General features: G+C 35.7%; 5 protein-coding genes, 1 long non-coding RNA gene and 1 pseudogene across 11 annotated transcripts; 3 read left to right on the top strand and 4 right to left on the bottom strand.

Moving 5' to 3' along the window:
- Positions 1-1,300, bottom strand: part of LOC110228542 — a 3,291-nt pseudogene extending 1,991 nt beyond the window's left edge.
- Positions 1,301-2,084: 784 nt separating this feature from the next.
- Positions 2,085-2,654, bottom strand: LOC110228143. The gene is made up of 3 exons (XR_002331756.1): positions 2,564-2,654; positions 2,236-2,338; positions 2,085-2,142 (listed from the first exon to the last, which is right to left on the bottom strand). It is a non-coding gene; the product is annotated as an uncharacterized LOC110228143 (long non-coding RNA).
- Positions 2,655-3,662: 1,008 nt separating this feature from the next.
- On the bottom strand, positions 3,663-7,540 carry LOC9312032 (serine/arginine-rich splicing factor SR34A). Of its 2 annotated transcripts, XM_021025076.1 has the most exons (14): positions 7,365-7,493; positions 6,447-6,679; positions 6,164-6,284; positions 5,977-6,042; positions 5,816-5,890; positions 5,518-5,662; positions 5,386-5,432; positions 5,249-5,306; positions 5,064-5,113; positions 4,924-4,980; positions 4,368-4,525; positions 4,197-4,277; positions 4,027-4,087; positions 3,663-3,941 (listed from the first exon to the last, which is right to left on the bottom strand). In XM_021025076.1, the coding sequence occupies exons 3-14, from the start codon at positions 6,248-6,250 to the stop codon at positions 3,921-3,923; spliced, it is 906 nt and encodes a 301-aa protein (XP_020880735.1). In that variant the 5' UTR covers positions 6,251-6,284; positions 6,447-6,679; positions 7,365-7,493; the 3' UTR covers positions 3,663-3,920. The 2 variants fall into 2 exon arrangements, with proteins under 2 accessions (XP_020880735.1, XP_002875964.1); XM_002875918.2 differs by lacking the exon at positions 6,447-6,679 and having other exon boundaries at positions 7,365-7,540.
- Positions 7,541-7,635: 95 nt separating this feature from the next.
- Positions 7,636-12,419, bottom strand: LOC9313742 (general transcription factor 3C polypeptide 5). Of its 3 annotated transcripts, none has more exons than XM_021025074.1 (16): positions 12,108-12,419; positions 11,858-12,020; positions 11,429-11,672; positions 11,209-11,298; positions 11,034-11,124; positions 10,791-10,857; positions 10,243-10,285; positions 9,961-10,132; positions 9,781-9,879; positions 9,580-9,648; positions 9,233-9,371; positions 8,867-9,068; positions 8,407-8,540; positions 8,285-8,324; positions 7,946-8,174; positions 7,636-7,878 (listed from the first exon to the last, which is right to left on the bottom strand). In XM_021025074.1, exons 2-15 carry the CDS (start codon positions 11,990-11,992, stop codon positions 7,975-7,977), a joined length of 1,725 nt encoding a protein of 574 aa, XP_020880733.1. In that variant the 5' UTR covers positions 11,993-12,020; positions 12,108-12,419; the 3' UTR covers positions 7,636-7,878; positions 7,946-7,974. The 3 variants fall into 3 exon arrangements, with proteins under 3 accessions (XP_020880733.1, XP_020880732.1, XP_020880734.1); XM_021025073.1 differs by having other exon boundaries at positions 12,196-12,419; XM_021025075.1 differs by lacking the exon at positions 7,636-7,878 and having other exon boundaries at positions 8,080-8,267; positions 8,310-8,324; positions 11,858-12,419.
- Positions 12,420-12,517: 98 nt separating this feature from the next.
- LOC9313741 lies at positions 12,518-17,882 on the top strand. Of its 2 annotated transcripts, none has more exons than XM_021025071.1 (16): positions 12,518-12,811; positions 12,893-12,977; positions 13,174-13,276; positions 13,381-13,465; positions 13,537-13,623; positions 13,936-14,024; positions 14,142-14,211; positions 14,439-14,863; positions 15,049-15,130; positions 15,518-15,691; positions 15,778-15,831; positions 16,001-16,093; positions 16,182-16,247; positions 16,341-16,387; positions 16,466-17,164; positions 17,254-17,882. In XM_021025071.1, the coding sequence occupies exons 1-16, from the start codon at positions 12,695-12,697 to the stop codon at positions 17,657-17,659; spliced, it is 2,682 nt and encodes an 893-aa protein (XP_020880730.1). In that variant the 5' UTR covers positions 12,518-12,694; the 3' UTR covers positions 17,660-17,882. The 2 variants fall into 2 exon arrangements, with proteins under 2 accessions (XP_020880730.1, XP_020880731.1); XM_021025072.1 differs by having other exon boundaries at positions 12,576-12,811; positions 15,542-15,691.
- A 2,008-nt stretch (positions 17,883-19,890) lies between these two features.
- Positions 19,891-23,617, top strand: LOC9313740 (polyadenylate-binding protein-interacting protein 10). The gene is made up of 11 exons (XM_021026032.1): positions 19,891-20,092; positions 20,196-20,699; positions 21,468-21,575; positions 21,667-21,711; positions 21,804-21,876; positions 21,961-22,073; positions 22,151-22,210; positions 22,329-22,376; positions 22,476-22,541; positions 22,844-22,905; positions 23,198-23,617. Exons 2-11 carry the CDS (start codon positions 20,262-20,264, stop codon positions 23,253-23,255), a joined length of 1,071 nt encoding a protein of 356 aa, XP_020881691.1. The 5' UTR covers positions 19,891-20,092; positions 20,196-20,261; the 3' UTR covers positions 23,256-23,617.
- An 814-nt stretch (positions 23,618-24,431) lies between these two features.
- Positions 24,432-26,787, top strand: LOC9313739. Of its 2 annotated transcripts, none has more exons than XM_021024215.1 (4): positions 24,432-25,035; positions 25,338-25,580; positions 25,743-25,946; positions 26,042-26,787. In XM_021024215.1, exons 1-4 carry the CDS (start codon positions 24,892-24,894, stop codon positions 26,519-26,521), a joined length of 1,071 nt encoding a protein of 356 aa, XP_020879874.1. In that variant the 5' UTR covers positions 24,432-24,891; the 3' UTR covers positions 26,522-26,787. The 2 variants fall into 2 exon arrangements, with proteins under 2 accessions (XP_020879874.1, XP_002877671.1); XM_002877625.2 differs by having other exon boundaries at positions 24,434-25,035; positions 25,335-25,580.
- The last annotated feature ends 226 nt before the right edge of the window (positions 26,788-27,013 follow it).

Below are 27,013 nucleotides of genomic sequence, written 5' to 3'. Positions count from 1 at the left end.
TTCGTTTGTTTTATCGAAGCTTTCGAGCTTTTTTCCGTGGACAACCATCTTTAGCCCTAAAACCAGAAGACACTAAGCTTCTTTATTATCGAATTCATTACCCTATTTCTCATCAACAGACGAAGTCATCTCTTCTTGTTTTCCATAAAGTTTCCAAACTTTCTCCACAAGACTCTTCTCATTACTCTCTGAATCACTGTTATCTTCTTGCGTTCGTTCCAGTGATTTTCTCCCTGTGACAATATCTAGTAAAACAATTCCAAAGCTATATATATCAGACTCTTTACTCGCACTTCCTTTCGTTACATATTCATGTGCCATGTACCCAAAAGTTCCAGCCAATCCTGTTGTATGGGAACCATGTTCATGGTTCATAACCCGAGCCAAACCGAAATCACCTAACTTTACATTGAAATCACTGTCAAGCATTATATTGCTTGCTTTGATGTCTCTGTGCAGTACACATTGATCCCATTCTTCATGAAGATAAAGCAGAGCAGAGGCTAAACCAAGAGCTATCTTGTACCTTATGTCCCAAGAAAGTAAATGGGGTCTTTTGCCAAAGAGTTGGGAGTTCAAGCTACCATTTTGCACTAACTCATATATCAGCAAGAACTCGTTTTTTTCATTACACCAACCAATGAGTTGCACCATGTTTCGATGTCTCAGTTTGCTGATGATCTTAACTTCATTTAAAACTCTTTCTTTCGCTGCCTTGAATCACCGGATAATTTCTTCACCGCAACCATTGTATTGATTTCTTTCAAATTTCCTTCATAAACCGCTCCAAATCCTTCTTCACCTAGCTCTCTATGGCTTGAGAACCTGTTGGTTTCTCACACAAGATCTTTATAAGAAAACTTTCTTGGTCCTGCTTCCCTTTCAAGATCTTCGTTTATCGATATCATGTTTGCTATATCTCTGTCTTTCTTTTTTCTTTGCTTCCGTGACCAAACCACCACGATCGTGTGGACCAAAACTATCAGTAAAACAAACCCGGAAACCGAAATGCCAACTACCAATCCTATCTTGCTATCGGCTTTCTCGATATCCAAAGTTGAACTGAGCTCCCATGATAAAAGTCTATGTTCCTCTGTGTTTGTTCCAGCAGCAGCTATAAACCCAAACATTACTTCTGATGGTTTGCGAGGTCGATGATGTAAGAAAGGCTTGAACTCTCCTTAGGATCAGAGGTTGTTAGCTCATAAGCCCAAGTCACACTTAAATTCTTAGTCACAGAATCATAAGAGATCTTTGCATGACCAATATCTTGGCTGTGTTAGCTTGCATTCCAACGTTTTCAACATCGATGTGTTCTTTCCACACATCCAACCTGCAAACAAACGTAAAAATAATTAATATTTCAATTTGAAGAAATCAGAATCTATAAAAAATTAAATCATGAAATCAGTGTCATCTCAACATGAAGAAAACAATCATAATCATTCCATAGTAAATTCGATTCATTAGAACCAAAACAATACAAAATATATATATTATCAAAACTATATGTTTAGGTTAACGAATATGAGTTTTAATGGTGTGGCCGAAGCTCTATATTTATACCTTAATATCTAAGGCAAACCGTCATAATTATTTCTTAAATTTTAATTTTTAAAAATTAGAAATTTTCTTGATAAAAATATCCGTAATATATTTAGAATTTACCTTACTATTTAAAAAAAGAAAAAGAAAACGAAAATTCCGTATTCTAAATCAAAATTGAAACAATCAAACCCTAAAGTTTTCTCTCACGATTACAAAATTTTTTTAAAGCGATTGAATTGCTTAAAAGCCCAATATCTATTTAACAATTTCATCACGATAGACATACCTATGCAATCTCGACCGATCTCGTTTTAGAGAACTCTGTTTTTTTCGAGCTTTAAAAGAGACCCAGTATATTTTAGAAAGTAAATTAATTAATGTTAGTTTCAAAAAAACAAAAAGAAAATCATATAAATAATTCATATTAAAATACAAATATATATAGTTAGATTAGAGATTACCTTCTCGTAGTCATCTAATCCCACACATTCCCTTTCTCTTTCCTTAACAGTTTCCCATATCAAAGACTCAATATACCTCTCTAGCTCATCAATCTTCCCGTTCCCATGCTTCTTAGTCCCGAACACAACATATCTTGCAACCACAATTTTCAACAACATTACATTATATATGTTCATTCACTTAACTTGATATATTATATAGAGAAATTATTTTGAATCCACTTACGTGAAGCCATTGAGGTGAAGAGGATGTTGTTGTGAGTGATGGCCTTTTGAAGACATCTAAGCTTAGGTGTAATTCACCCCCGTCGAGTACGTGTACACTATCCCTAAACATCATTTTTTCCAATAAAATTACTCATATAAAATAAATATATAACAAATTCTCAAAGCGAACTTAGAAAAACGGTGAGAACCAAAAAAAAATCTAAGTTTCTCTCAGTCAGCACAATTGATCATAAATTATTAACGATCCACGCGTGATCATAATCCAAACTCTGTACATAACAGAAAGAAACACAAACATTTAAATAGGTAAATAGATGTAAAAATACCTTTCCAAACCTCGTTCTGTTATCATCAACACCACTTTCGTCCAAAAGCTTTGTCGATAGAACCTCCCACGCTCTACAAAACTGAAACACATACCAAAAGAATCAAATCAGCAAAACAATAAATTAACAAACTAATGTAAAAAATAAAACAAACAGCAAACAATATGCACACGATCTCTAAAGGTAAATGAAAACAATATATGCATGACAAACCATTTGATTTATCAAAATCGTAGCTGTATAAAAAAACCATAATGGTGAAAACTATCTAATGGGCACAGAAAAAATAATACCTAATTCTCTGGCCGATCAACAATATATATAGCTTTAAGATTAGGGCAAACATCAATTATTATCTTAAGAAATTTAACTTTTTAATTAGAAACAAAATCAGAAAAATAACAAAAACGAATATTAACTACTAAGATATAGAATTATCTAAAAAATTAACAAATAAATTTAAGCTAAGATTCTATAATCATTAAAGTCGAGACATTATGACATCCGTATCCCCAACGATTACACTATAAAATAAAAAAATTTAAGGGTGATTAAGACTAATCATCTCAAAACACGATTAGACTTATATACCCTTAACAATTAAGAACAAAAATTTTCGAAATTGAGGGTGTTTGAGACATTATTATAGAGATCAACACACGATTAGACTTATATACCCCTAATTACGAAGAAGAAGAAATTTCGAGAAGAACAATTCATTAAAGGTGTTTAGGACAAATCATTCCAACTTTTAACTACAGGTCTCCAATGCCCTAACTTTGAATGTGGTGCGTTTCTACTTTTCAATTAATTATTGTAGAGATATAGAAGATGCGAGACCTATGGAAGCGATTATGGCTTCATAAGACTTTATAACATCTTGTTTTGTTTCTAAGTTGGGGATCTTACATATATATAGCTAGCCTCTATTTATCCAAAAAATACATATTATGATACTCTTATGACATCTCTTTTAAAATAGTTAATTTTTACTAGCATGTTTCGCATTTAGGAGGACCTATTAGTTTTTATATTTTGAACATCGCACTGGACTTTACATTAATCTGATGCCATTTTCAAACAAATTATTTCATAATTATGATAAGAAATCTGGGTTCGCTAGGACTTTATAGTGTTAAACAAGAACAGGCGAACCATACAAAACTCAAAGGTATGGTAATGTTCACGGAAGCATTCATAACATAACAAGAGAGAATAGTATAAAGATGATCATTTTTGTGAGCAAAGAAGCAGAGAACAGCAGAAGATGTCAATTATCCGAAAACAGTAAAAACACATATAGAATGGATCTTGACTTGAGAATTTTCGCACTCTTTCTTTTCACCGCCCAACAAAATCATACACTGCCTTCACGAACCTGAGAAAAAAAGATTGTTTTAGATTGTCTGTTTGGTGATTTGCATATAACTTGGTATATTTTCAAAAACACATTGCTAAATTACCTTGGGAGGAGATTTGGACGGAGACCTGGACCTGGACCTGGACCTTGATCTCGACATTGCCCTGAATCGGTAAAGAAAAACAAATCACATTAGTCACAGGAGAAATAAAAGAGCTAATAAAAATACCAAGCCAGTGAGAGAGAGAACACAAAAAAAGGGAGAGAACTTGCCTGGGGGAACTCTTCTTATTGTCGGGAGATGGCGATCTAGATTTTGAAATCGATCTGGAAAGGGATCGTTTTGGTGATTTACTGCAATAAAGATTGAAAAACACACAACACTCCATTTTTAGTTGTTGAAAATGGGAGATATATAAGGTTCATTGATAACAAACATAGTACCTCAGATCCTTCCTTGGGCTCTTGCTTCTGCTAAGGCTGCGGCTGCGGCTTCGGCTGCGACCACGGCCTCGGCTACGACTTCGACTTCTGCTTCTGCTTCTGCTTCTGCTTCTGCTTGGGCTTCTGCTTCTTGATCGGGAGCTTTCATATTTCTTAACCTGCATATGAGCAGAAAACACAGACATAACATGAATATAAACTTGTGAGATCATGATTTTAAATGAGTCAACATCAATTTCTTGCCTAACCAATTGAGACTACAAAAGTCACAGATGTTTTATGAAAGGGAGGGGAGAGAATGAAGCATCAACCAAAGTAAATTGTTGAGTGACTTGAGATAACCAAAACCTAAGAAAGGTGAATTCTACTTCTATCTTTCAAATCTTAGTTTAACCCGTCCCCTTTTCATTACTTATAGAAGCGTATTTGCAATTGAACATTATATCTGGCCTTGTCAAGATGTCGCATATAGGCAAGTGTTTCATCAGAATGCATAAAATCTGTTCATTATGGTCAAAAAGGGCAAACAAAAAAAGACTGCACAGAGAAATGGTACCCGGATAAAACCTCTAGCCCAGGGGTTTCTGAACTCTGTGTCATCAAGTTTCCTTATCTGAAATCACAACTTTTGAAAATCAGTAAATATACAAATCATAGCATGCAATACAGCAAGAGAGAAGAATAGAGTTCACTTACCGCATACTTCATGTCATCATAATTGGTGTAGTCGACAACGCCATAAGTTCCTGATCATATTATTAAAAATAGTCATGTTGTGAGAGAAAAACATAACTATAATATCCCAAACAAAACACTGCTCAGAGCTGAAAAAGTAAGATATTGCTAAGAAAATATGCATGAGAAAGTGTAAATTAACGCACCATCACTGTCTCGAGTCACCTCAGCAAAGCACACATCACCAGCTTTCCGCATATGATCCTGAAAAAATGGATTTTATATGAGAAACAAGACTAGGGAGTAGAAACAAATATTCAAGGAAAACATTGTGTCATCAGACCTTCAAATCTTGCCATGAAGCAGATGATGGGAGCCCACGCACAATAACTGTAAAAAGCCATCCAAGAATCAGAAGAAGTGAAGTGAAACCAAATTTTATCAATACCAACTTCTTACAGCAAGTAACACAAACCTCGGAATTCAGAGTGTCGTGAGACGCCGAACCGAGCTGATCCCCCACCACCACCTCCACCACCATAGCCGCCGCCGCCACCACCACCGTAGCCACCACGACGATCACTTGAAGACTGTCCTCGACCACCATGGGCAAGCTCAACCTGCATTCATAATGATTAGAAACTATTACAAATAAAAATAAATATCAAAAGGTAATGTGAAGCAGCCAGAAAAGTTTGGACTCTTCTGTTCAGGACATGTGAAGCATAGCCCATCTTCTCTGCTGAAAAAATAGCAAGGAAGTAACTGATTACCCTCAAGCGACAGCCATCAAAGTTATAGCCATCACGGCCCTTGATGGCATCTTCGGCATCCCGGGAATGCTCAAACTACAAACATTCAACAGAACTTGGTTGAGTGAAACTATAACTTTTAAATTTGGTTAGGAACATGTAATGTAAGTGAATACAGTTACCTCAACAAAGCAATAACATGGAGGCCGAGGTGGAACCTTCAATTCAATATCGACAATGCGGCCATACTGCAAACAAGAGCATTAAATATCAATACAAAAGAGGCTCAAGAATCTTCATTTTGTCTTATAGGGATAATGATTCAATAGAGAACACGTGATTGAGTCAAACAAATAACCAAAAACTCACCTTGTAAAAGAGATCTTCAATCTCATGTTCTCTTATGTCACCAGGCAAGTTACCAACATAGATTGACCGAGAAAATCGCCCACTCATTGTTTCCGAAGGTTAAAATAAACCAAAGAGGAAACTGCACATGGGGAAACAAAGGAAACTAATCAATAACGGACCAAAGTTTACTGCTATAGTCAAAGAACCTCCACTCAAACAGCTTTCCATATAGCCTCAGCATCAAGATGAGATAGATGAAAAAAAAAAAACATAGTAAGACCAAAATATATATGAAGCAAACCAAGTGAGAGCAATCCTGGGTCAGAGCAGTGCTCCACAAGCTCCAAATGCTTATTTGCTCCAATGTGCTCCAAAAGCTACTTAAAAATTTGAAATATATATTTTTCTCCAGATGGTTCCCATGAATCTCCAATAATAATAAAAACAATATGAAACAAGTCCACATTGATCTCCCCATTCCCTGTCTATATCCCTATGAACCATTGCAATGCTCATGTTCCAAGCGCTTGCCATCTATCATAAAGAAAGCATGTGTCATGACATCATGTAACATAGACTCATGCATCTACCTTGTTCATCTTCCTTACTCAAACATTATTCCTTTCAAACATACAGAAAAAAATCCACTGTTACCAACTACTTAGAATACAGATCGACCCACAAATCATCATTACATAGAATCTCCTGGAAGTAAGACTTTTTCCTCAGTAAGGAGGATAAATAAAACTATTGAACCAACAAAATCATTATAACTATGCAGGAGAAAGAAATCTCCCAATTCATAGTTCATGGGAAGTTTAGTAAAAAACAATTTCGTAATTACATCAATTTCGAATCTTTCTAACAATTAAGAGTAATACAGAGTATAAACCCTCTCAATTGAATCAAAAATCACATTAAGCAACTCAAGAACATTCGACAGAAAAAAAGATAATTGAAGTCAAGAAAACTATCCCCACGACCAAAGCGAAGTATAATAACCTCAAGAGAGCCAAGGAACAAGACTTAGCAGTACAATTAACGAAATTGAAACACCAAACCATCGAATTCACAAGACCCGTAACGCTCAAACAAGAACATACAGAAACCAAACTCAGAGAAAACAACGGAGAGAGGGAGATGGAGAGAGGAGCGAGAGAGAGAGAGAGAGAGAGAGAGAGAGAGAGAGAGAGAGAGAGAGAGGTGAATGACTCCGTACCGGGGAAACGCTACAGCGCCGGAGAAGATTCGGTCTGAAGCCAACAAAACTCGGAGGAGCTTAATAGATGAGTGATACGTCGGCCGTGAGAATTCAAACTAGGGTTTGTACTTTATCCTTTAACTTATGTGAATTACCGGAATTGCCCTTAAGTTGATTCATTCAATTCTTTTGTGTTTTTATTTTTCGGTCCCTATATAAGTAATATGTTTATCAATATAACCTCTAAGTTTTTTTTGGTTTTGTTTGGGTCCTATAGAACCACTAATGGTTACAGTAGAATATGCGTAAATCACTAAATCGTAATGGTTACAACTTACAATGAGTTTTTTTTTGTGAGATGAAACAATTATTTTTCTTTGATTCGTTTACAAAATTGAGTATTTAACCTAAAACGTTACATTTTAGTTTCAAGCATTATGTTGCAATTTGCAACCAATTTATGGAGCTGATCAGGCCTGGTGATGTCATTTCTGGACCAAGATTCATAAGAACAAAAGCCTTATACTTTCACCTGAAACAACAGAAATTATGTGAAAATTACCAATCACGAGATTATAGATGAAGACAAGAAACAGTACATGTGGTGTGGAATGATGATCTTTACGCATCAGTCATCATCATCGTCGTCGTCATCATTATGATCATCATCAATGGAATACAATCCCTCAGATTCTTCCTCGTATATCTGAAACTCTCCATCACTCCCATCATCAACAGCAAAGTCTCCATATAAACCAGGTTCACTGGTTGGAAAACTATCGAACAAGCCTTGCAGATACGTCCTGGAGCTGTTCTCAGTATCAAGATCTTATCATCGTATAGGAAAATCTAAAGAAACAGAGTGTCAAAAGGGTGTTAGAACCAAACACATAGCTTAATTCCTGCAATGCAGGAAAACGCTAAACTTTGAAGGATACATCCATGGGAACCGAGAGATATCTCATTGTCTCCTGCAGCCTGCAAAAGAAGAGGAACAGAGAAACGGTGAATCCTAGCGGATGAAGAAAACAACAAAACTTTACTTTAACAGTAATATTACCATATCGACTTCTTCTTCTTCTTCTTCTTCTTCTTCTTCATCTTCGTCATCCAGATTTTCATCATCTCCATCCTCGTTAACATTAGCATCAACATCTTCGTTTACACTTTTACACTTTTCCATGTCTTCAGAGCCTGCAAATTAAAATACTGTCAGTAGCTGTTACTTCAGAGTCTTCAAGGAAAACATGTTCAATGACTAACGACAACAAGCGTAGCATGTGATATGTATCAAGATTACTTTAGCTCATTACAGAATTCTTATTACACAAATTTCTACATAATATATATGCATCTAATATACTCATAGAGCAGTATGATCTTTTGAGTCTACTGAGTTTCTGTTAAAGATTTGATTAACTCCGAATAATACTCTACAAACGCAAAGGCATATCAAAAAGCACTCACTAGACTTCTAAACGCTAAAAGAGATATACACACAATTTTTTTGATGATCTTACTTTTAGTTGCCTCACGGTGCTTCACTAAAGATGGTTTAAGTGTCTCTTTCTGACTTTGTACTTTTTCTGACCTCTCAAATTCTTCTTGAATGGATTTAAATACATCTTCGAAACCTGGCTCAGGGAAGACAGACACAAACCTCACAGCTACACGGAGTCTCAAAGTATCAAGCAGAGCTTCAGAAAACCATCCTGATTTATGCTGCAAACAAGAAACGAATCAGATCATAAACTTGAGGACTTGCCAAATTTTATCTATTGGCGTAGATGCGTGACTTTGTGTGCGATTAATCTCTAACCCAACAGGCAAAAGACCACGATTCATGGGTATTTACTTCATGAAAAAAAGCTAAGCTGAGAACTCACGCTACAAGTAGTTTGCTTGGGAGGCTTTCTTATCTCTCGCTGGATGTACTCGTCGTCAAGTTCAAACAACTGCAGAAACGTTTGGCATTTGAAAGGAAATAACTTAAAAGCACAAATGTCGTTCCAGCTTGGCTTTGCGCTGTAGCAAAGAAAAGAAAAAACATATAATCAGACTTTTTCCTGCATAAATCCAATGGTTCAGTTGCAAATTTCTTAACAAATCATGCTAAATGTATGATACAATCCTACAATCTTAGAATGCTATAGAGAGTATTCAGGCTTAAATCTCCAGGACGCTGTGTCATTTATGTAGGAAGAGTTCACCGCAGAAATAGAAAAAGACTTACCTGTTAGTTGCATTGGCATCACAATAACTCCGTAATTCAGGAGGAACCCTGAATTCCATTCTCTGATATCTGAAACACAATTATTCAAAAGTTAAACATTATGCACCCATCTATGTCTATTACCATTTCACCTAACAAATGTCACGAACCAAGAACCATATAATAAGAATCTATAAATCAATTTCTTAAGAGAGAACTCACACACGAGACTCAGGATCATTCCGTGGATCATAGCCTCTTTTAATCCAGAACCTAAGAAATGGACCACTGGAGAAATAATACGCAGCCCTGAGCAGAAACCTACAGAGAACACACCAAATTGATCAATGTAGTACTAAAAACACCTCAGTATAAGAAACCCGTATTAGAAAGCTATCTCACCTGTTTAACATATGATGTGTACATTTAAGACCTTTATCAAGTAGTCGTTGAACTACAGAATCCCTTGTCCATATAGGCCGCTCCTCAAACAATGCAGACACTGATACCTGCCATTGCCAGTGGTTGGAGCTGCGAGAAACAAAGTCTTCCCACTTCAGTTTCTTTGGGATCTGTATTGAAAGTTAAGGACATAACAAGCCAACACGGCTCTTTCTACTTGCCAGATGCAAAAATGTCAAAAGAAATATCGGAAGAAGAACTAGCATATAAGAAAAAGGATATCTTTGACACTGAAATCAATTGCAAATACTGGGCCAACATCAATCTGCATCATAAAAGAAAATAGCATGACATAGATCTATTAGGTTATGACAAAACTATAAGGAAGCGGTCGCAGCATCTTTGAAATCCGGAAGAGAACAGAACGGATCACGCATTCTTGATGGTTCATAAGAGTGAAACCAAGAGTTTTACATGCTTCAAATATTTTTACTACTGCATTTGCATGATTGAGATATAACTTTTGCAAATTAATGACTATCATGCCAAACCTCTACTAGTATAATCCACCTATTCTTAGTAACCGAAATCGAAATGCAGGTTTGGTTAAGAAATTCCTAAAACTTCAAGATTACAAGTAAATTAAGTCCCAGACAATTAGTTCAGCAAGAAAATAATGTCCTATAGTCTATAGATAAAGTTTAGATATTTAAAGTTTAGATATGTCCTATAGTGTTCCCAACTACCTATTCTCTATCTTCTAGGTGCAACCAACAGTCTGTGTTTAGTTTATTTAGAAAACTCAGATGCTTCCATTTCTTTATTTTTACCTCATAAAAGTTCTGAGTTGCCGCATCATCTTTCTTTTTAGGACCAGATGTTGCCGGAGGTTTCAACCTGTAATCACACAAGAAAATTGAAATCAGCTCTATAATTGAAGTCACTTCAATCAACTAATGTTTTTCTTCACCGCTCGACAATAATAAATATATTTACAACTAAGTAAACGGCTATTCCACCGAATAAGAAAGGATAAAAATTGAAAGAAATAGAAACAGGCAGTGTAATCTTACGCCACATTGTCTGGTATATCTTTGGGTGCAAAGAACTGTGGCAATAACATCATCACATCTTCATCAGCCAGGCCCATCAAATCACTGTTTCCTGCATATATCCGATATAATTTAGGTGATCACACCAGAAATTTCGAATAAATTGAAAAACAGAAAATAATTGCAAGTGAATCACCTGTAAGGGAATCAACATCCATCCACTTTCTCTTTTTCTGCTGCGCAATGTCCGCGTGAATTGGAATAACATGCTGATAATCAGCCATGCCTACACAACAAATAAGAGAAGAAAGTCTTGAAACACTATAAATATGAGCTATCAAGTACCAACTCTCACATGGAAGACAAAATTTCAGAGGCATTAGAACCAAGCAAAAAGAGGAGAGCAAAGTTGTTACCATCAAAGTGAAACGATTCAGACACACGAGCTATGATATCTGCACATAGAACTGTACTAGCTTCCTCTAAACATACATCACTACTAGTGGCAAGAACAGGCTGACTTTCAGGTTTCTTGATATCCTGCTTAGAAATTCTTAACAAAAAACCACAGCAAGGACGTTGTTCACCCAATGCAGGATGTGCATAAGGATCTTCAGGCCGGAAACGCAGCTCAAGCTTATTTGAAATTGATTCCCTTGCCTACCCAGTTAAAAAAAAAAGACTCAAAACTGAATAAAAATCTCTCCTTTTAAAAGTCATATGGATGCATATACCAAGACTGTAACAAATAACAACATATAGACATCGCTCTAATAACTAGCATATGAAGACAATTTCAGTAAAAAGGAAGAGACTTTTAAGACTAAAGTTAAGAGATTTTTTACTTGTGAAATTCCTTGGATACCTCCAAGTGTTTCAATGGCTCGGGAAATAGAAGATGGGTAACCAGGGAAGTGTACTACAAACGCCTCCTTGCTTGGCAAGGTACCTGAGATTATTCCTTCTTCTATGATTCCCATTGTTTCTTCCCAAAGTTTACTCTTTTCTCTAATTCAAGAAAACAAACAGATCAATCCAATGCCAATGCAATTGCAGGATTATAACTTGTATACATATGTTCCTATTGATTTTCACTTATATGTGCTTCATTGTGTTGCCTTTAGCCGACGGAGAATTGGGTAATCGAGTCGTGAATTTTAAAATTCCAGAACTTCAGACTCACCGGAAAAAAAAAACTGAATTTTTTGCCTCAAGTTCTTCTGTTTCCCGACATCGGCGACGGCGAATATTTTCTCGCGGCTTCAAAACCCTTAATTTTTGAAGTTTTTACTTATTTGGGCTTATCGCTAAAGCTCAACGACACCGTTTTAAGATTATATTAAGAATTCCTTCGTCGTCTCTGCGTTTCGAACTATGGTCTCCTCACTAAATATTCTCTAGTGGACTCAAAATGATTTGGGCTTAGCCCATCATTCAACCGACGCCGTTTAAAGAACGAGCACGTTGCCTTTTATTCGGATAGAAATAAACAAATTAAAAAAATAATTGAGGATCGCATCTGCGTCACTGCGATTCGAACTAGGGTTTCCGTACTGAATCAAATTCATCAGTTCGTTTGTCAAAGCTTAAGCCAAAGCAAAGCAGAGCAAGTTTTTTTTTTTCCCTCCAAAAAAATTCAGTTGATCTTCAAACGGATCTAGAAGAGATTCTTAGTCAATTTGATGGCGTCGCGGTTTCAGGAAGCTTCACTTGTTACTTCACCATCGTATCCTAACGCCGTCGCTTGGTCATCGGAAAATCTCATCGCCGTCGCTGCTGGTCATCTAGTCATCATCATTGTAAGTTTTCTTCTGCTTCGTATTTTGAGGTTAAAGTTTGAGTCTTTTTAAAATTGTATTGACGACTTTTATAATTGTCAGAATCCGGCTTTGCCTTCTGGACCTCGTGGATTGATCACAATCTCTGACGCTGAGCCTTATCAGATTGGTCGTGTTCGCTCTCAAGGTTTGATTTTTATTGATAAAAAAATTCAGATCAATTTCAAAATCCTTCCTTTATGTGTGTCAATTCAGATTTGCAGATCAAAGTTCAATATTTTGCAACTGTTTAGTGTTCAGGAACATGAAGTTTTGTGTTTGTTGATCAAATTTCTGTTGATTTGAGGTTTAGGATAACAATTTGAGTGATGATGTGATTGTAGATTTGCTGACTGGTGGACTCTTACCTTCGAGTTTGAAGCGGGAAAGGAATCCATGTGTTCGATCTCTCTCATGGTCTGAGATAGGAATGTCTCCCAACCACGGGTATTATACAGTTTCTCCGAATCCATGTGTTCGATCTCTCTCACGGTTCGAGTTTTTTTAGTCTCTCTATTTCCTAAATTGGTGATTTAAATAACTCTGGTCAGGTGCTTACTGGCTGTTTGCACAGCGGAAGGAAGGGTTAAGCTATACCGACCTCCATATTCTGATTTTTGTGCTGAGTGGATTGAGGTAAGTCGTAAATTCTGTTTTACCTTTTATAACTAAATTATGCATTACAGTTGCTTTCATCGGTTTTGCAGATTGTTGATGTATCTAAAATGCTTTATGAGAATCTATCAAGCATGAACTTTGGAGAGTCCAACAATCCTTCTACTTCATTATCTAAGGTAACTTGTATCTTTAACTAATCACTTTTCAGTGGATAGTTGATCACCATGAAGGACAACTTACTACTCCAGGCGAACTATATAATGTATGTGTTTCCTATAAGGGAGCGATATGTAGATAGTTTGTACATCGTACTCTCACCTTTAGATTTTGATAAGGACTCATCTTAACAAATCGGTTAAATCTTTTGTTATCCTTTATTAACGGACAATTGTTGTGGTGGAAGGTATTGCATAATCATTTACATCTCTAGCATATTATTTTGATCCAAACTATATATTGTTGAAATGATTTGTGCTCTTTTATCACAGGATCAATTGGTAGAACATCACCATGAAGACGATGAAAGGATTTCAAGTCTGAAGGCACGCAAGCGAAGAAAAACAAGCGCAAACAACATGTAAAGAGCATTTTTTCACTTTTAAATTTCCTCAGATGCATACTAGTGGTTTGAGAAATTGTTTTCCATCTATTTTGATCACTTTACTAACTTACTTTCATCTGTGACTCGTTCTAGCAACTTGCATGAAAAGAATTATACAGATCGAGCATCATGTTCCAAGCAAGACAGTCAAGCAGAGCATAATGTATCTCCTCTTATCTCTTCACTAACTTGTTTCTGTTATATTGTACCATCATTGATTTGATGCATTTCGAATCATGGAATGCTTTTGAATTCCACCAGAATCCTTTAACGCATCGCTCACACCATATGGTTCTTAGAAGTTTTGACACTCTCACTCTCAAGTGTCATCTAGTAAGAATCAAATCATCGCATTGTACTCATATCTAACATGATTCATTATGTTCCCAGGTACTTGAGATTGAAGTATATAAACAGGCAAGCAATGGCCAAGATTGTCACTCTTTGCCTAAAGCTCTGAAAAAGTGTAGTCAAGAGATAAGTCCAGAAACGTATGTGTCTCGTGAGGCATTATTATCCTCCCTTTCCGTAGCCTGGTCATCTCTACTAAGATTCTCATCAGAAATTTCTTCTAGTGAGAATATGTTAAGATTCTCGCTTTTGGCAATTGGTTCAAAGTCCGGTAGTGTTTCCATATGGAAAGTTCATGCACCTGAATGCTATCACATTGAACGTACTAATGTATCTCCCATGGTGGAACTTCATGCTATAATTCAGGCCCATAGCTCATGGGTTTCAACTATGAGTTGGGGAATTTTTGGCTGTGATTCTTTGAATCCGCAAGTGGTGTTGGTTACTGGGAGTTGCGATGGTAGGTAAGTAAGTGTTCTATTACGAGAAACAAATTGTATTTGTTAAACATAACATAAAATGTTAGAAATTCTTTGAAATTCTCACTCTTGGAAATAAGCCATTTTAATGTCCATTCATTTGCATATGCTTCGCAATGGAATCTTTTTTATAACACTTTCCTGACCATTTCTTTCCGCACTTTCTGCAGTGTAAAAATTTGGATGAGCAACAACGAAGACTTGCAAAAATCTGTGGATGTCTATAAATCTTCATTCTCTCTATTTAAACAGGTGATAGTTAATTTCTTCTCTCTGTGTTCTACTTTGTCTGATATTCTGAATAGGAACAGATTGAGTATAGCTTCTGTGATATCTGCATTGATTGTGATTGAGACTATCCTGAATTTTGACTGCGATCCTTTCTGAAGTTTTTCTGTAAGTAAAGTTGAATTTATATTGCGCTTTGTGTCTGTAGATCCTTGTGTTTTTGACTCCATATGTATCTATTTCCTTGTTTATGAAACTATCAGTCTATCATGATTTGTCCGTTTTTCTCTTTAATTGCATTCTATGTAAGTGTGTTTTCATCGAGCAAACATTAAGAGTTTTTTTATCAAAAAAACAAAAAAAAAACATTAAGAGTTTTGTGTGTTTTGACATTTTCCGGCGTATTTATAGGTTGTAGCGGTGAATCCTGTTCAGGTTTCAACACTTTCTTTTGTTGTAAGCAATCATTATAATGCAATGCACTTGGCAATCGGCAAAGGCTCTGGTTCTTTTGAAGTATGGAAGTGTGAAATATCTACAAGAAAGTTTGAACAAATTGTTTCAAGTAATGCTCATAACCAAGTGGTAAGACATTATTCTGTTACTATAAACCTTTTTCTAAAATGCAATGTAAGTGTTCCGTTAATTGATGCATATGGCACTCTTTTTAGGTTACAGGTCTAGCTTGGTCATATGATGGCCGTTGTTTGTACAGTTGCAGTCAGGTATTATATTTCTGCTCTGTGAAAACAGCTTTTGTACTGCTTGTCTTGTGAGAGACAAACAATCATGATTTTCTTACCAAAAAACTAAGCTATGAGCTACATTGTGATCTATCAACTACTGTCGAATTCTTTTTAGCTATAGGTTGCATTACTCTTTTGTAACATGCAGGATAATTATGTCTTGAACTGGATTTTGTGTGAGAATACCATCTCTGAAGTGCCAATTCCTGCAAACACTCCTGGTCTCAGTAGCACGACTGATGTACGTCACTATGTTATGTTTTTAATGTTGTCTCGATGTTTATCCCTACCTCTAGTTTATCTTTACAAACAATGAAATAATTCCGCAGCTTCCTGATGATTTCCTGTCATGCCTTGGTGTGGCATTGTCCCCTGGAAACCTTGCTGTTGCTTTGGTATGATCTTCCCAGAAACCTGGTTCGTGGTGACTGTAAGCTATCACGTTTTTCAGAATTAGATAACTAAGACTTCTCATTGAAATTTTGCAGGTCCGCAACTTTAACGTTGAACTCTTGAATCCGATGTACCAAGCCAGGTGATTATTATTCATTAAGTAGCATTTCTGTGTCCTGCTCGTTACAAAACCTGACTGTTCATTTTTGTTTGCCTTCAGGTCGCAGAAGGCTGCTGTAGAATTCCTCTGGAATGGTGCACAACAATCTGGTGAGTCAGAAGATTCTTCAGAGACGGTAACCGAAGCTATTCTGGGATTCTCAAAAAATGAATTCGCATGTTGGGAATCTAATTTTCTCTGGTCGTTGAAAGAATTCAAAGATTTGAATAAGCCTCTAGTTCTTTGGGATATGGTAGCTGCAATGCTGGCGTTCAAACAATCAATGCCAGAGTTTGTTGAATTGGTATTAACCAAATGGCTCTCTGTGTCATACCTCGGATTTCATGCTGATATCTCCATGGAAGATCTGGTGCCAAAGATCACCAAATGCTTCTCTGCTGTTCCTTCCAGGCTGTTACACATTCTCAACGTAACCTCTAGACGTGTTATGTTATCGGAGCTCAAAACAGTGGAAATCAACAGAAAACTTCAAGGTCAGAGAACGAACGATGAAGAAGAAATTGATCTGTGGCTCAAACTGCTTGAAGAAAGTGAACGAGAACTCCGGGAAAGACTGGTTGGTCTCAGTTTCTCGGCTTATCTACTCTCTGAGTCATCTCAGGGTACTGTTTCGCCTTCCTCTTGGAATTGGTGTCCAGCTGGATTGGCTCAGTTGCAACAATGGGTTGAGATAAATCGCGATATTGTCCATAGTCAGCTGGAAACACTTTCCGTAGAAGTGAAATCTAGTCTAACGAGGTAATTTTCTCACATACATTCTTCTTCCCTTGGTAATAGATACTAGAATGTTTCAAATTCATATGTTCTATGTTTCTAATTCATCACAGATCAAGTAATAGCACAGAAACCTCATTAGAGGAAGAGAAATGTCCTTATTGTGCAGCGCCAGTCAATTTCCACTCAGCGGAGGAAGCCTTTTGCGAATCTCCGCACCAAAAAAAGAAGAAGAGCAAAGACAAAGAGAGATGTGATCAAAGCCACAAGCTTGAGAGGTGTTGTGTCTCAATGCAAGTATGTCCACCAACTCCTTTATGGTTCTGCAAATGCTGCAACCGAATGACTTTAGAACTCGCTCCAGAGACCTTATTTGCATTGCCTTCATTCCCGAGTGATCTCAAATCACTTCCAAAATCCTCCTTTAGCAAAGCTGCCTCGAAACCGTTCTGCCTCTTCTGTGGAGTGCTCCTGCAGAGAAAGCAGCCTGAGTTTCTGCTCTCAGCTTCACCTGTGTGATAACTTCATGGTTATTTATAAATATAAGGAAAAAAGGGTTAAGTAGATCATGTATTTTATAATTTGTGTAGCATAGTCAAAGAATTGTTAAGCTAGTAAGTTCTAATCCTCGATGATTTCTTCGTAAGGAAATTCAGATCGAATTTTAGAAGTTGTAACTCTTTCAGAACATTTGTTTTTATAAATCTGTAAACATTGTTATAAAGTTTCAACGTTTCTAATCTTGTTTGTTTTTGTTTCTGCTTTAGTGGTTATCCTGCTTCTTCTTAATTTCTAAATGATAAAAGTTTCTAAGCTTAGTTAATGTTGATTAACATGTAAAGCAGCTCTGAGCTCATCAAATGTTGGGGGTTCGATCACTTCTTATAGTGTGATCTCAAGTGTTGGTTTGCCCAAATGTTGATTACCCTATAATGCCTACACATACATTATACACATAACACAGGTATACAAGAGGATATGGTACAATGCCTAGACATATGATTAGGCATGGGCGTTCGGTTATTCGGTTCGGTTCGGTTCGGTTATTCGGTTATTTGGTTATTCGGTTTTAGGCACTTAGCATCCATAAGAGAACCGAACTGTTTTCGGTTCGGTTCGGTTCGGTTAGCTTTCGGTTCGGTTCGGTTTGGATACTTAGGAAGAGAACCAAAAAATAACCGAAATACTTTCGGATATGGTTCGGTTCGGTTATTTACCCACCAAATAACCGAACTATCCAAATAACCGAACCATTACCCAAATAAAACTTGAGACCGCAACAAAATAACAAAGTTCAAACTTCAAAGAGACTTAAGAGTTTAGACTTGAGACCGCAACAAAATAATCAAGTTCAAAAGAGACTTGAGAAAGCGAGAAAGAGAGAAAGCGAGAAAGAGAGAAAGAGAGAGTAAAAGATTATTAGATTCTACAAGCATCTTCAAGTCCTTGAGTTGATCTTCCATTCTTTTCTTTCTATGACACAATCACACACAATGGGTTTGGGCTTAATGGGTTGGGTAAGTAGGGTAGGGATTAGGCAATGGGTTGGGTAAGTTGGGTAGGGAAGACAAATGGGCTTTAGGCCTCATAAATAAATTATGTTCGGTTTAAAGCGGATATCCATGGATATCGGTTCGGTTCGGTTAATAACCGATATCCGTGGATAGTTTAGAAAGAGAACCATTCGGTTATTTTGTGACACCCGAAACCAAAACATTCGGATAGTTTCGGTTCGGTTCGGTTCGGTTTTTCGGTTTCGGTTTTTATGTCCAGGGCTACATATGATTATGATACATATTCTTCTCTAGAGGAAAATAAATTAAAAATAATAAAATTTTGGTAGTATGCTCATATCTAAACCACAAAAATATTATAGTAAGAAATATACGAACAATACTCATCATGGGTAATAAAAAAATAATATACTACCAAAAAGGTGAAGGTAATCTCTATTGAGTAATAATTTACGTTGCATTGGAAACATTATATCTAAAAATCAAATACTTCCTATGTTCGTAATAGTTAGATGTTTTAGAGTTTTTACGCATATTAAGAATTCAATCATTGTTTAATTATTTAAATATTAATTTTAATATTACATATTTTAAAATAATTATCAACCAATGGTAATTTAAGAAAGTTAATTATTTTCAATCATTACGCCTTGAAGTTTACGATTTATTATTATAAATCAATAAAATAAAGAAAAAAAAGCTAAAAAATCAATCTTTGTGAAACAAATAAAAAAAGTAGAACATCAATCTTCTAGGAACGGAGGGAGTATCACTATGTGAAAAATAATCAATTGAAAAAAGAAAACAACATCGTTTTGTTAAGGATATTAAAAAAAAAACGTTGTCATATAGTATATATGAATGTTTTTATTCTTACCTTATGTATATGAGAATAACAAGGCGTATTTTTGAACACTGAATATTATTTTAAAAATTCAATTATTTAACAATATCATTCTAAAAAAAATTGGATATAGCACATAATATGTTTTTAAATGTTAAGATTTGAAAAATAAATTAACCAATAAAAATTTAAATAATTGATTAAAAGACTAATAATTCATAAGTAGATAGATAAATGAAAAGTAGGATTTGTCCCAAAAGAAAATAATTTGAAAAGTAGGAAGCTTCATAAGAAAGAAGATAAAGTAAAAAGCGATAAAGTATTCATAGGATGTTGTCCAAACTCCAAAGGGCAGAAGAAACTAGTTAAGTTATTTAATTTTATAACCAAAGGGGTCTCTTGTGTTCCTTCTTCTATTCTAATCATCTCCTTGAATTTTCCAAGTTTTCTCCTTTTGTCTTTACTTATTTTCCCTTGAATAAAAATCCAACTTTTCTTTGTTTCAGTCCTCTCTTCTGCTCTCATTGATCTTTTAATTAAGTTTGATTCTCTCCGTTTATGGCTTAACCATTTTGATCGAGATTAACTCTCAGGGTTCGTATCAATTCTTGATCTTTCCCTCTGTGTTTTCTTAGAGTTTTTTCTATTTCTTCTCATTCTCAAATTCTCTTTCTAAGTTTGGTTGTTTTTGATTCAGAAATCGACGAGTTGGTAAGTTGTTGTTGTCTGATCGTTATAAAGATTCAACCTTTTTGGTCCGATCATGGCTGTTGCTGAGAATGCTGGTGTCAAAGTGGACTCTTCGTCTGGTCAGAATTTAGACAACAACACTGATTCAGCTACCGAGACGAAGCCGCCATGTCCTGATGATGATCAGAGCCCTAAATCTGACTCATCGAATCCTCCTACCATCGATTCGACTCCAGAAACTGACGATCGGATCAATGAGACTGCTCAAAAGGGTCAGACTTTAAATGGGTTTAACAGAAATGGTGAGAGAGATAACAATGGAGGAAGTCTCAAGACTGAGATCAAAGATTTGGCTGATGCTTTTTCTAAGCTTAATCCCATGGCTCAGGAGTTTGTTCCTCCTTCTCTCGCTCGAAGTCAATCTGGGGTTTTCAGAAATGGATTAGGGTTTACTAACAATTTTGCAGCCCCACCTAAACTTGCTGATGGGAATGATCATTTTCCTACAAGGGTATATTATTCATTTTATGATCTCTATCTTTTGTTTTGTTTTCTTGATTGATAAAAAGTTTGTGTTTTGATATGTTTTGATGGATAGTCTTGTTGGTTCTTCATTTGATGTCTATTTGTTGAGTATATAATTATGTTGTAAGTTTTGATTGTTAGCATTTACATCTCTAGAAAATGGATGTGTTTTGGTGTATAGAATGTTCTTTTTTTCGTTAGTGTGTGAATTCGGATCTTTGTATTTTTCTAATCTTCCCTTAGATTTTGATGATACAGTGAGGTGTAGAGAAATGATGATATAAAGTTTCGAGCTTTTGTGTTTTTTCGTTTACCATAATTTGGTAGCTTGTTTGTTGATTGAAAACCGCTTGTATGCTGAAACGTTCAGCAAATGGATAACAGAAAAAAGTTTCGAGCTTTGCGGGTTTGCTTTCGTGTTCTTGCATCTATTGCTTGATCATTGATACAATAGCAGTTTCGCTTTGTGTGTAGTTTGTTAATTTGATTTGTTGACTATTTGCTTTTGCTTATCAGTTACACTTTGTGAAAATGGCTGCCTTTGCTTTACTAATTTTCTTCTTTGTATGAGCTTTGAAGTTTTCGGGTTTTAAATAGAAAGTATTCATCGTTTCTGTGGTCACATTCTTCAAACAATGGTATTAGTTGTCAGATATGTGAAGTGAAAGTATGCAAAACTGTACTATTGATTAAAATCATGTGGTGGAGATCAAGTTGGTAATTTGTGTGCTTTTTGTTTTACCGCTTGCTACAGAGAAGGAGTTTTGGCCAAGGGAAGCGAAGAATTAACAAAAGAACAAGCTTGGCTCAGAAGGACGATGTAATCAGGAGAACTGTATATGTCTCTGACATTGACCAACAGGTAAAAAGAGGGAAGTTATTTTCGATAACATTTTTCTCGTAAAGGAATCCATTTTATAACCTCTTCCTCTCTTACATTGTTTTGTTTGTAGGTTACCGAGGAGAACCTCGCTGGTGTCTTTATTAATTGTGGACAGGTACCTAAATGATCTTTACTATGTTCAGATGTTTTGATTATCTTCAGTAACTCGTTTCCTCATAGCATTTTTTGTCATTTTTGGATCGAAAGGTTGTTGATTGTCGTGTATGCGGTGACCCAAATTCTGTCCTTCGTTTTGCTTTCATTGAATTTACCAATGAAGGTACTCTTCCTGTCAACCCTTTGTTTACTAGTTGAGATTTAATTTATAGCACTGTTCTTAACTTATCAAGAGATGTTGCTGCAGAGGGAGCTAGGGCTGCTTTGAGCATGTCGGGTACTGTGCTCGGTTTTTACCCTCTTAAGGTTCTTCCTTCCAAAACCGCTATTGCCCCTGTTAACCCGACTTTTCTTCCAAGAGTAAGTTCACATGATAATGGATAAACTAGGCATAAATTTAAGTAGTCTCGAGCATAATGTTGCTCTCTTTCTCCCAGTCTGAGGATGAGCGTGAGATGTGCGTTAGGACTGTTTACTGTACCAACATTGACAAGCGGGTAATTCAATTCCCACTAACCATTTCCTTGATGAGATTTTGTCTTTTTTGGAAACTGTTAACTGCTAAAGTATTGGAGCAACTGACTTTCTTCAATGTCCTGTTACTTGTATTTGCAGATCACTCAAATTGACTTGAAAGTCTTCTTTGAAATGCTTTGCGGGGAGGTATGAATATTGGTTTGGAATGCGACAATTATTTTTACGCTTTAATATGTATGTCTTCTGCTCTGCAATCAATTTTTTTTTGTTATATATCCTTTGTAGGTTCATCGTCTGAGGCTTGGAGACTATCACCACCAAACCCGTATTGCTTTTGTTGAGTTTGCGATGGTAATTCTCTCTGCCTATGTTTTCAGTTAAAGTGTTCCCATTTTGGACATTAGTCTTCTTGGTGATTGAGTAGTTTCAGTTGCTAGTTAAGATTCTATTGTTTGAATTGCATGCCGGTATGATCCATTTAAGGAAACACGGATTCTCCCTTCTAACTTGATACGTTGCATTTCAAAAAGCTTCTTACATTTTCAAAGACATCCAAATAAACTCGAATATGAAGTTTAGGTAAAAGGGTCCAAGATTCAAAATTATGTTTTGGTTTGTCAATGGGAGATTCATACTTTGCTTTGTTCTCACAGGCGGAAAGTGCAATTGCTGCGCTTCACTGCAGTGGTATTGTCTTGGGGGCACTCCCAATAAGGTATAAGATTTCAACATTTTACCTTCTAACTTTAGTTTCTCATTCTATCTTATCTCCTTAAATGTCAACTTTTGAATGGTAGGTTGTTGTTTTAGTCATTACTAAAAGCAAACTTGATATCGATCAACTTCGACTTGGCTAGCTCTTTACTTAATTCTATATATGGTTCATTTGCATATAATGTGACATCTTTCTAGGGTCTACATATGTTAAATCTTTTTAGTTATTCTTATTATCTTATTTTCTTGGGAAACTTGTATTCATCTTTGTGTTGATTTATCTGTTCTTGAAGGGTAAGTCCATCAAAGACACCAGTAAGGCCGCACTTTCCCCGCGCTGATTTCAAGTGAAATGATCGCGAAAAACACTCTCGCTGGAGATGTCAAATTATATAGCAAACGAGAGAGAGAGAGAAAGCAGAAGAAGATGAAGTCTAAAGAAGAAGGTACTTGAGGCGTTTTGTGTTTATATTTAAACTCTTTTTAGATTTATTTTAAGTTATGCTTCGCGGTCGCAGAGCCTGCCCGGTATCTTTGAACAACTCAAGAACTTTGGTCTAAACTTTCTCCTTTCTATAGTCTCCAAAAACAAAAAAAAAAAAAAAATTGGATTATTTTTGTTGTTGTTGAAATTGAGTTACCCTTTGGATATTTTTTTATGAATTATTTAAGACATTTGGTGAAATTTTCTCTCTGTCGGGGAAAAAATAAAATTTCACTGACCTTTAGTTGTTAATTTCAGTTAGATCTCGTCTGAATTCGGGTCCTGTTTGATTTCCTTTTTGTTCTTTGTATTGTCCTGCTTAGAACTCCTTAGATCTTCCCCATCATATGTTTTTCTGGCTATATTAATTTTTTCCGGTCAAATGAATAATTTCTCATATTCGTTTTTTAGCGTTTTTCTTTATGAACTTTCAAAATACTAAGAGATTTTACTTTTTAGATAAAAATAAATTAAAAACTGCATACTTAAAAAGGACTTTTAGCTGATAAATATTTAATAAACAAGAAAAATATTTTAACAAAATATAGAAGAAGATTTTATATTCTACATTTTTTTACAAATTGTAATCGTATTTTTAAAATTAGGGTATATATATTAGTATTCTCCTAAATTAAAAAAAAAAAAAAAATTACTGTGTAACTCAATCACTATCCCAAACAATCAAAGCTAGTGAATACACGAAACCATGATAACCGAATAACATATCGACGTTAATGGAAACTGATTATATAAAAATAATATACGAAAGAAGAGAAGGAACAACTTTCTGCACTCTCGAGAGATGCATTCCAACATTGACATATTCTTCCTTTTTTTTTTTGGATAAAGACACATTGACACATTCTTTCATGTTACAATTATATTTATTTCTGACACAAAGCTATCTAATTTGTTAACACAAAGCATGCCTACCTATTACTATTCCTCTTTTCATTTTTCTTTAGCTTTTATCTATTTTAGTTTCGGCTTCGTTATTCTTCTTATTCCAACATTTTTCCTCTTTCTCTGCTTTTCCGGATACAAAGCATTATATGATTATTGATCGTTTTGCATTTGGCCGTTACATGGCAATGCATATATTGCTTACAATTGTAGAAATACTAAATTAAAATAAATAAGAACTTTTTATGCATGGGACCATAATATCATAAAGCATTGAACACATACGGTCATATATAGGAGTTTCGAGTTTCACTTCTTAATGCATTTACTTAACATCCCAAAATGCCAAAACATATACAATACATGTACATGTTCCGAACTTTTTAATTTAATATTGAGCAACAAAAAGGTTCTTGTTCATCATAAAAGAGGGAGAGTGTGTTCTTTTAACTTATATATAACTCATTCCATATGTACTAGTAACAATTATATAAATGAGTTTCGTATCTCTAACAAAGTGACATTAATACATTTCTCCCAAAAAAAACAAAGTGACAGTACAATTAACATAAATTAAGCAGACGAGATTGATCGATCTTGATGGGGAAAACCGGCGGAAGCTCATGGTTCACGGCCGTTAAGAATGTTTTCCGATCACCGGAGAAGAAAATCCCTAGAAGAATAAACCGTCGACAAGACAATGACCTCGTCGAAGAAGAAGAGGACGAACAACACCAACGACCGGTATACTTCACACTCAGTTACCTTTCTTGTTTTTTTTTTTTTTAATCTTCATTAATTCATACTATATAAAATACATCAGCATTTACATGTATATTTTTAATATATCCCCAAGAAAACACTTTTTCTCTTCTTACTCTTCAAGTTTGGATCCAGGTATATAATTTTAGAAAAAATCTTCATCAGCATGAAAACCTGGTTTTTGATATTCAGACTTAAAACTTGGAAATTTTGGGATTTTCATTTTTATTAATAAAATCTATAAATTCTGTCAAATAATACTAATAATTTTGTTGGTGCAGAAGAGAAGAAAAAGAAGATGGCTATTCAAGAAAGATTCTTCTGATTTTTCTGCAATAGACGTAGGAATACACATAAGAAACTCCGGCAACATTAACTCAACGGATGTTGACGCGATTGCGGCTGAGGAAACAGAGAAAACTGCATCTCCGGCGGCCAAGGAAACCGTCTTTTTTGGCCGGATATCTGTCTACCTCAAAAGACACTTGGCTGCTATTCTCATTCAGACAGCTTTCCGAGGATGCCTGGTACGTACAATCACCATTTACTAATATAGTCACCACACAAAGTTGAATGTTTAAACATATACATATTCAATCGTTTTGTTACCTAATTGAGGGTTTCTTTATCATGATAACTTTACCTTTATAGACCAAACTGAGTTTGATTTTGATGACTTGTAACTCAAGGCACGAACAGCGTTTAGGGCTTTACAAGGAGTTGTGAAACTACAAGCCCTAGTGAGAGGCCACATCGTGCGTAGACGAGCTAGCATTACTTTGCTTCGGGTTCAGGCTTTGGTTCAGATCCAGGCTCGAGCTCTAGAATACCGAAAAACACTCACCACCAATCTCGGCGACGAAACTGCCTTGTCTCATGCTTTCTCTAAACAGGTTCAATAAATCAAACTTACCATTTGTTTTACTTTTCATTCATATATATGTTGTTAATAGACAAACCGATCTTCTTTTTGGTTTTACAAATAAAGATGTGGAAAACTACAGCGAGAGAAGTTCATAGTGAAAGTGAATTAGAGGACAAAAGACCGAGTAGATTAAACCGGTACGGTTATCGAGAAACCGGAAGAAGAATGTCAACCGATCAGGCTGTCGTTGAACCGGTCAAGATAGTCGAGATCGATACGTATAAAACGTACTCACACCACCAACAGCTCAACGACCAGACGCCACGTGGACACTCTTGCGTCACAAGGCAAGTCCATTCAATACCAAATTACATGTCTACCACTGCCTCAACCATGTCTAGATTTCGCCGGCCACAAAGCGTACCAAAGCAGAGATCAAACCGAACCGGTTTAGATAACAACGAACCAAGATTAACATTGGTTAGAAAGCGGTTGTCATTTCACAATGGTAATCCGCAATCGCACGGTTATATTGCCGGTGATGGTTACTTTTTGTACGACATCGACAAGAGAACCAATGCTCACGAAGATTTTCAGTATTAAAATTAACCGAATCGGTTAAGTGTAGCCGATGGAACCATAACCATTGACGATAAAATATATTTTATTTTATATTTGTGACCCAAGATTTATTACTTTTCTAGTATGCACCAAACAGTTATCAATTTTAAGACTTTTTCAATGCTAACACAACGTGAATAATGACTATTTCGATGTCAAACATATTCAAACGTCCGCAATTGTAGACAAACCGGTGGTTGGATGCGATTTGTATCAAATGTTATTAATCCACTAAACCGGTTTATATTCAGTTGGTACATTAATAGGTTGTACTTATCAAATTTATTTGTTTTTGCGTTTCTTATAATGGCTGTGAAAGTGATCTATTAAGATAACCTATCCATTTTCTAAAAGTTGAAAAACAATTAAATAGTTCTGATTTTGATTCTCTATACTAATTTTCTATAGATTATAATGTTTATAATTGTGCTTTAGTTTTTAATTTCAGCAAAAAAAATTACAAACAACACAAAA

The sequence above is a fragment of the Arabidopsis lyrata genome (assembly GCF_000004255.2).
Source record: "Arabidopsis lyrata subsp. lyrata unplaced genomic scaffold ARALYscaffold_5, whole genome shotgun sequence".
In the NCBI taxonomy this organism is placed as follows: Eukaryota; Viridiplantae; Streptophyta; class Magnoliopsida; order Brassicales; family Brassicaceae; genus Arabidopsis; species Arabidopsis lyrata.
This window is presented reverse-complemented; position numbering and strand designations above follow the sequence as displayed.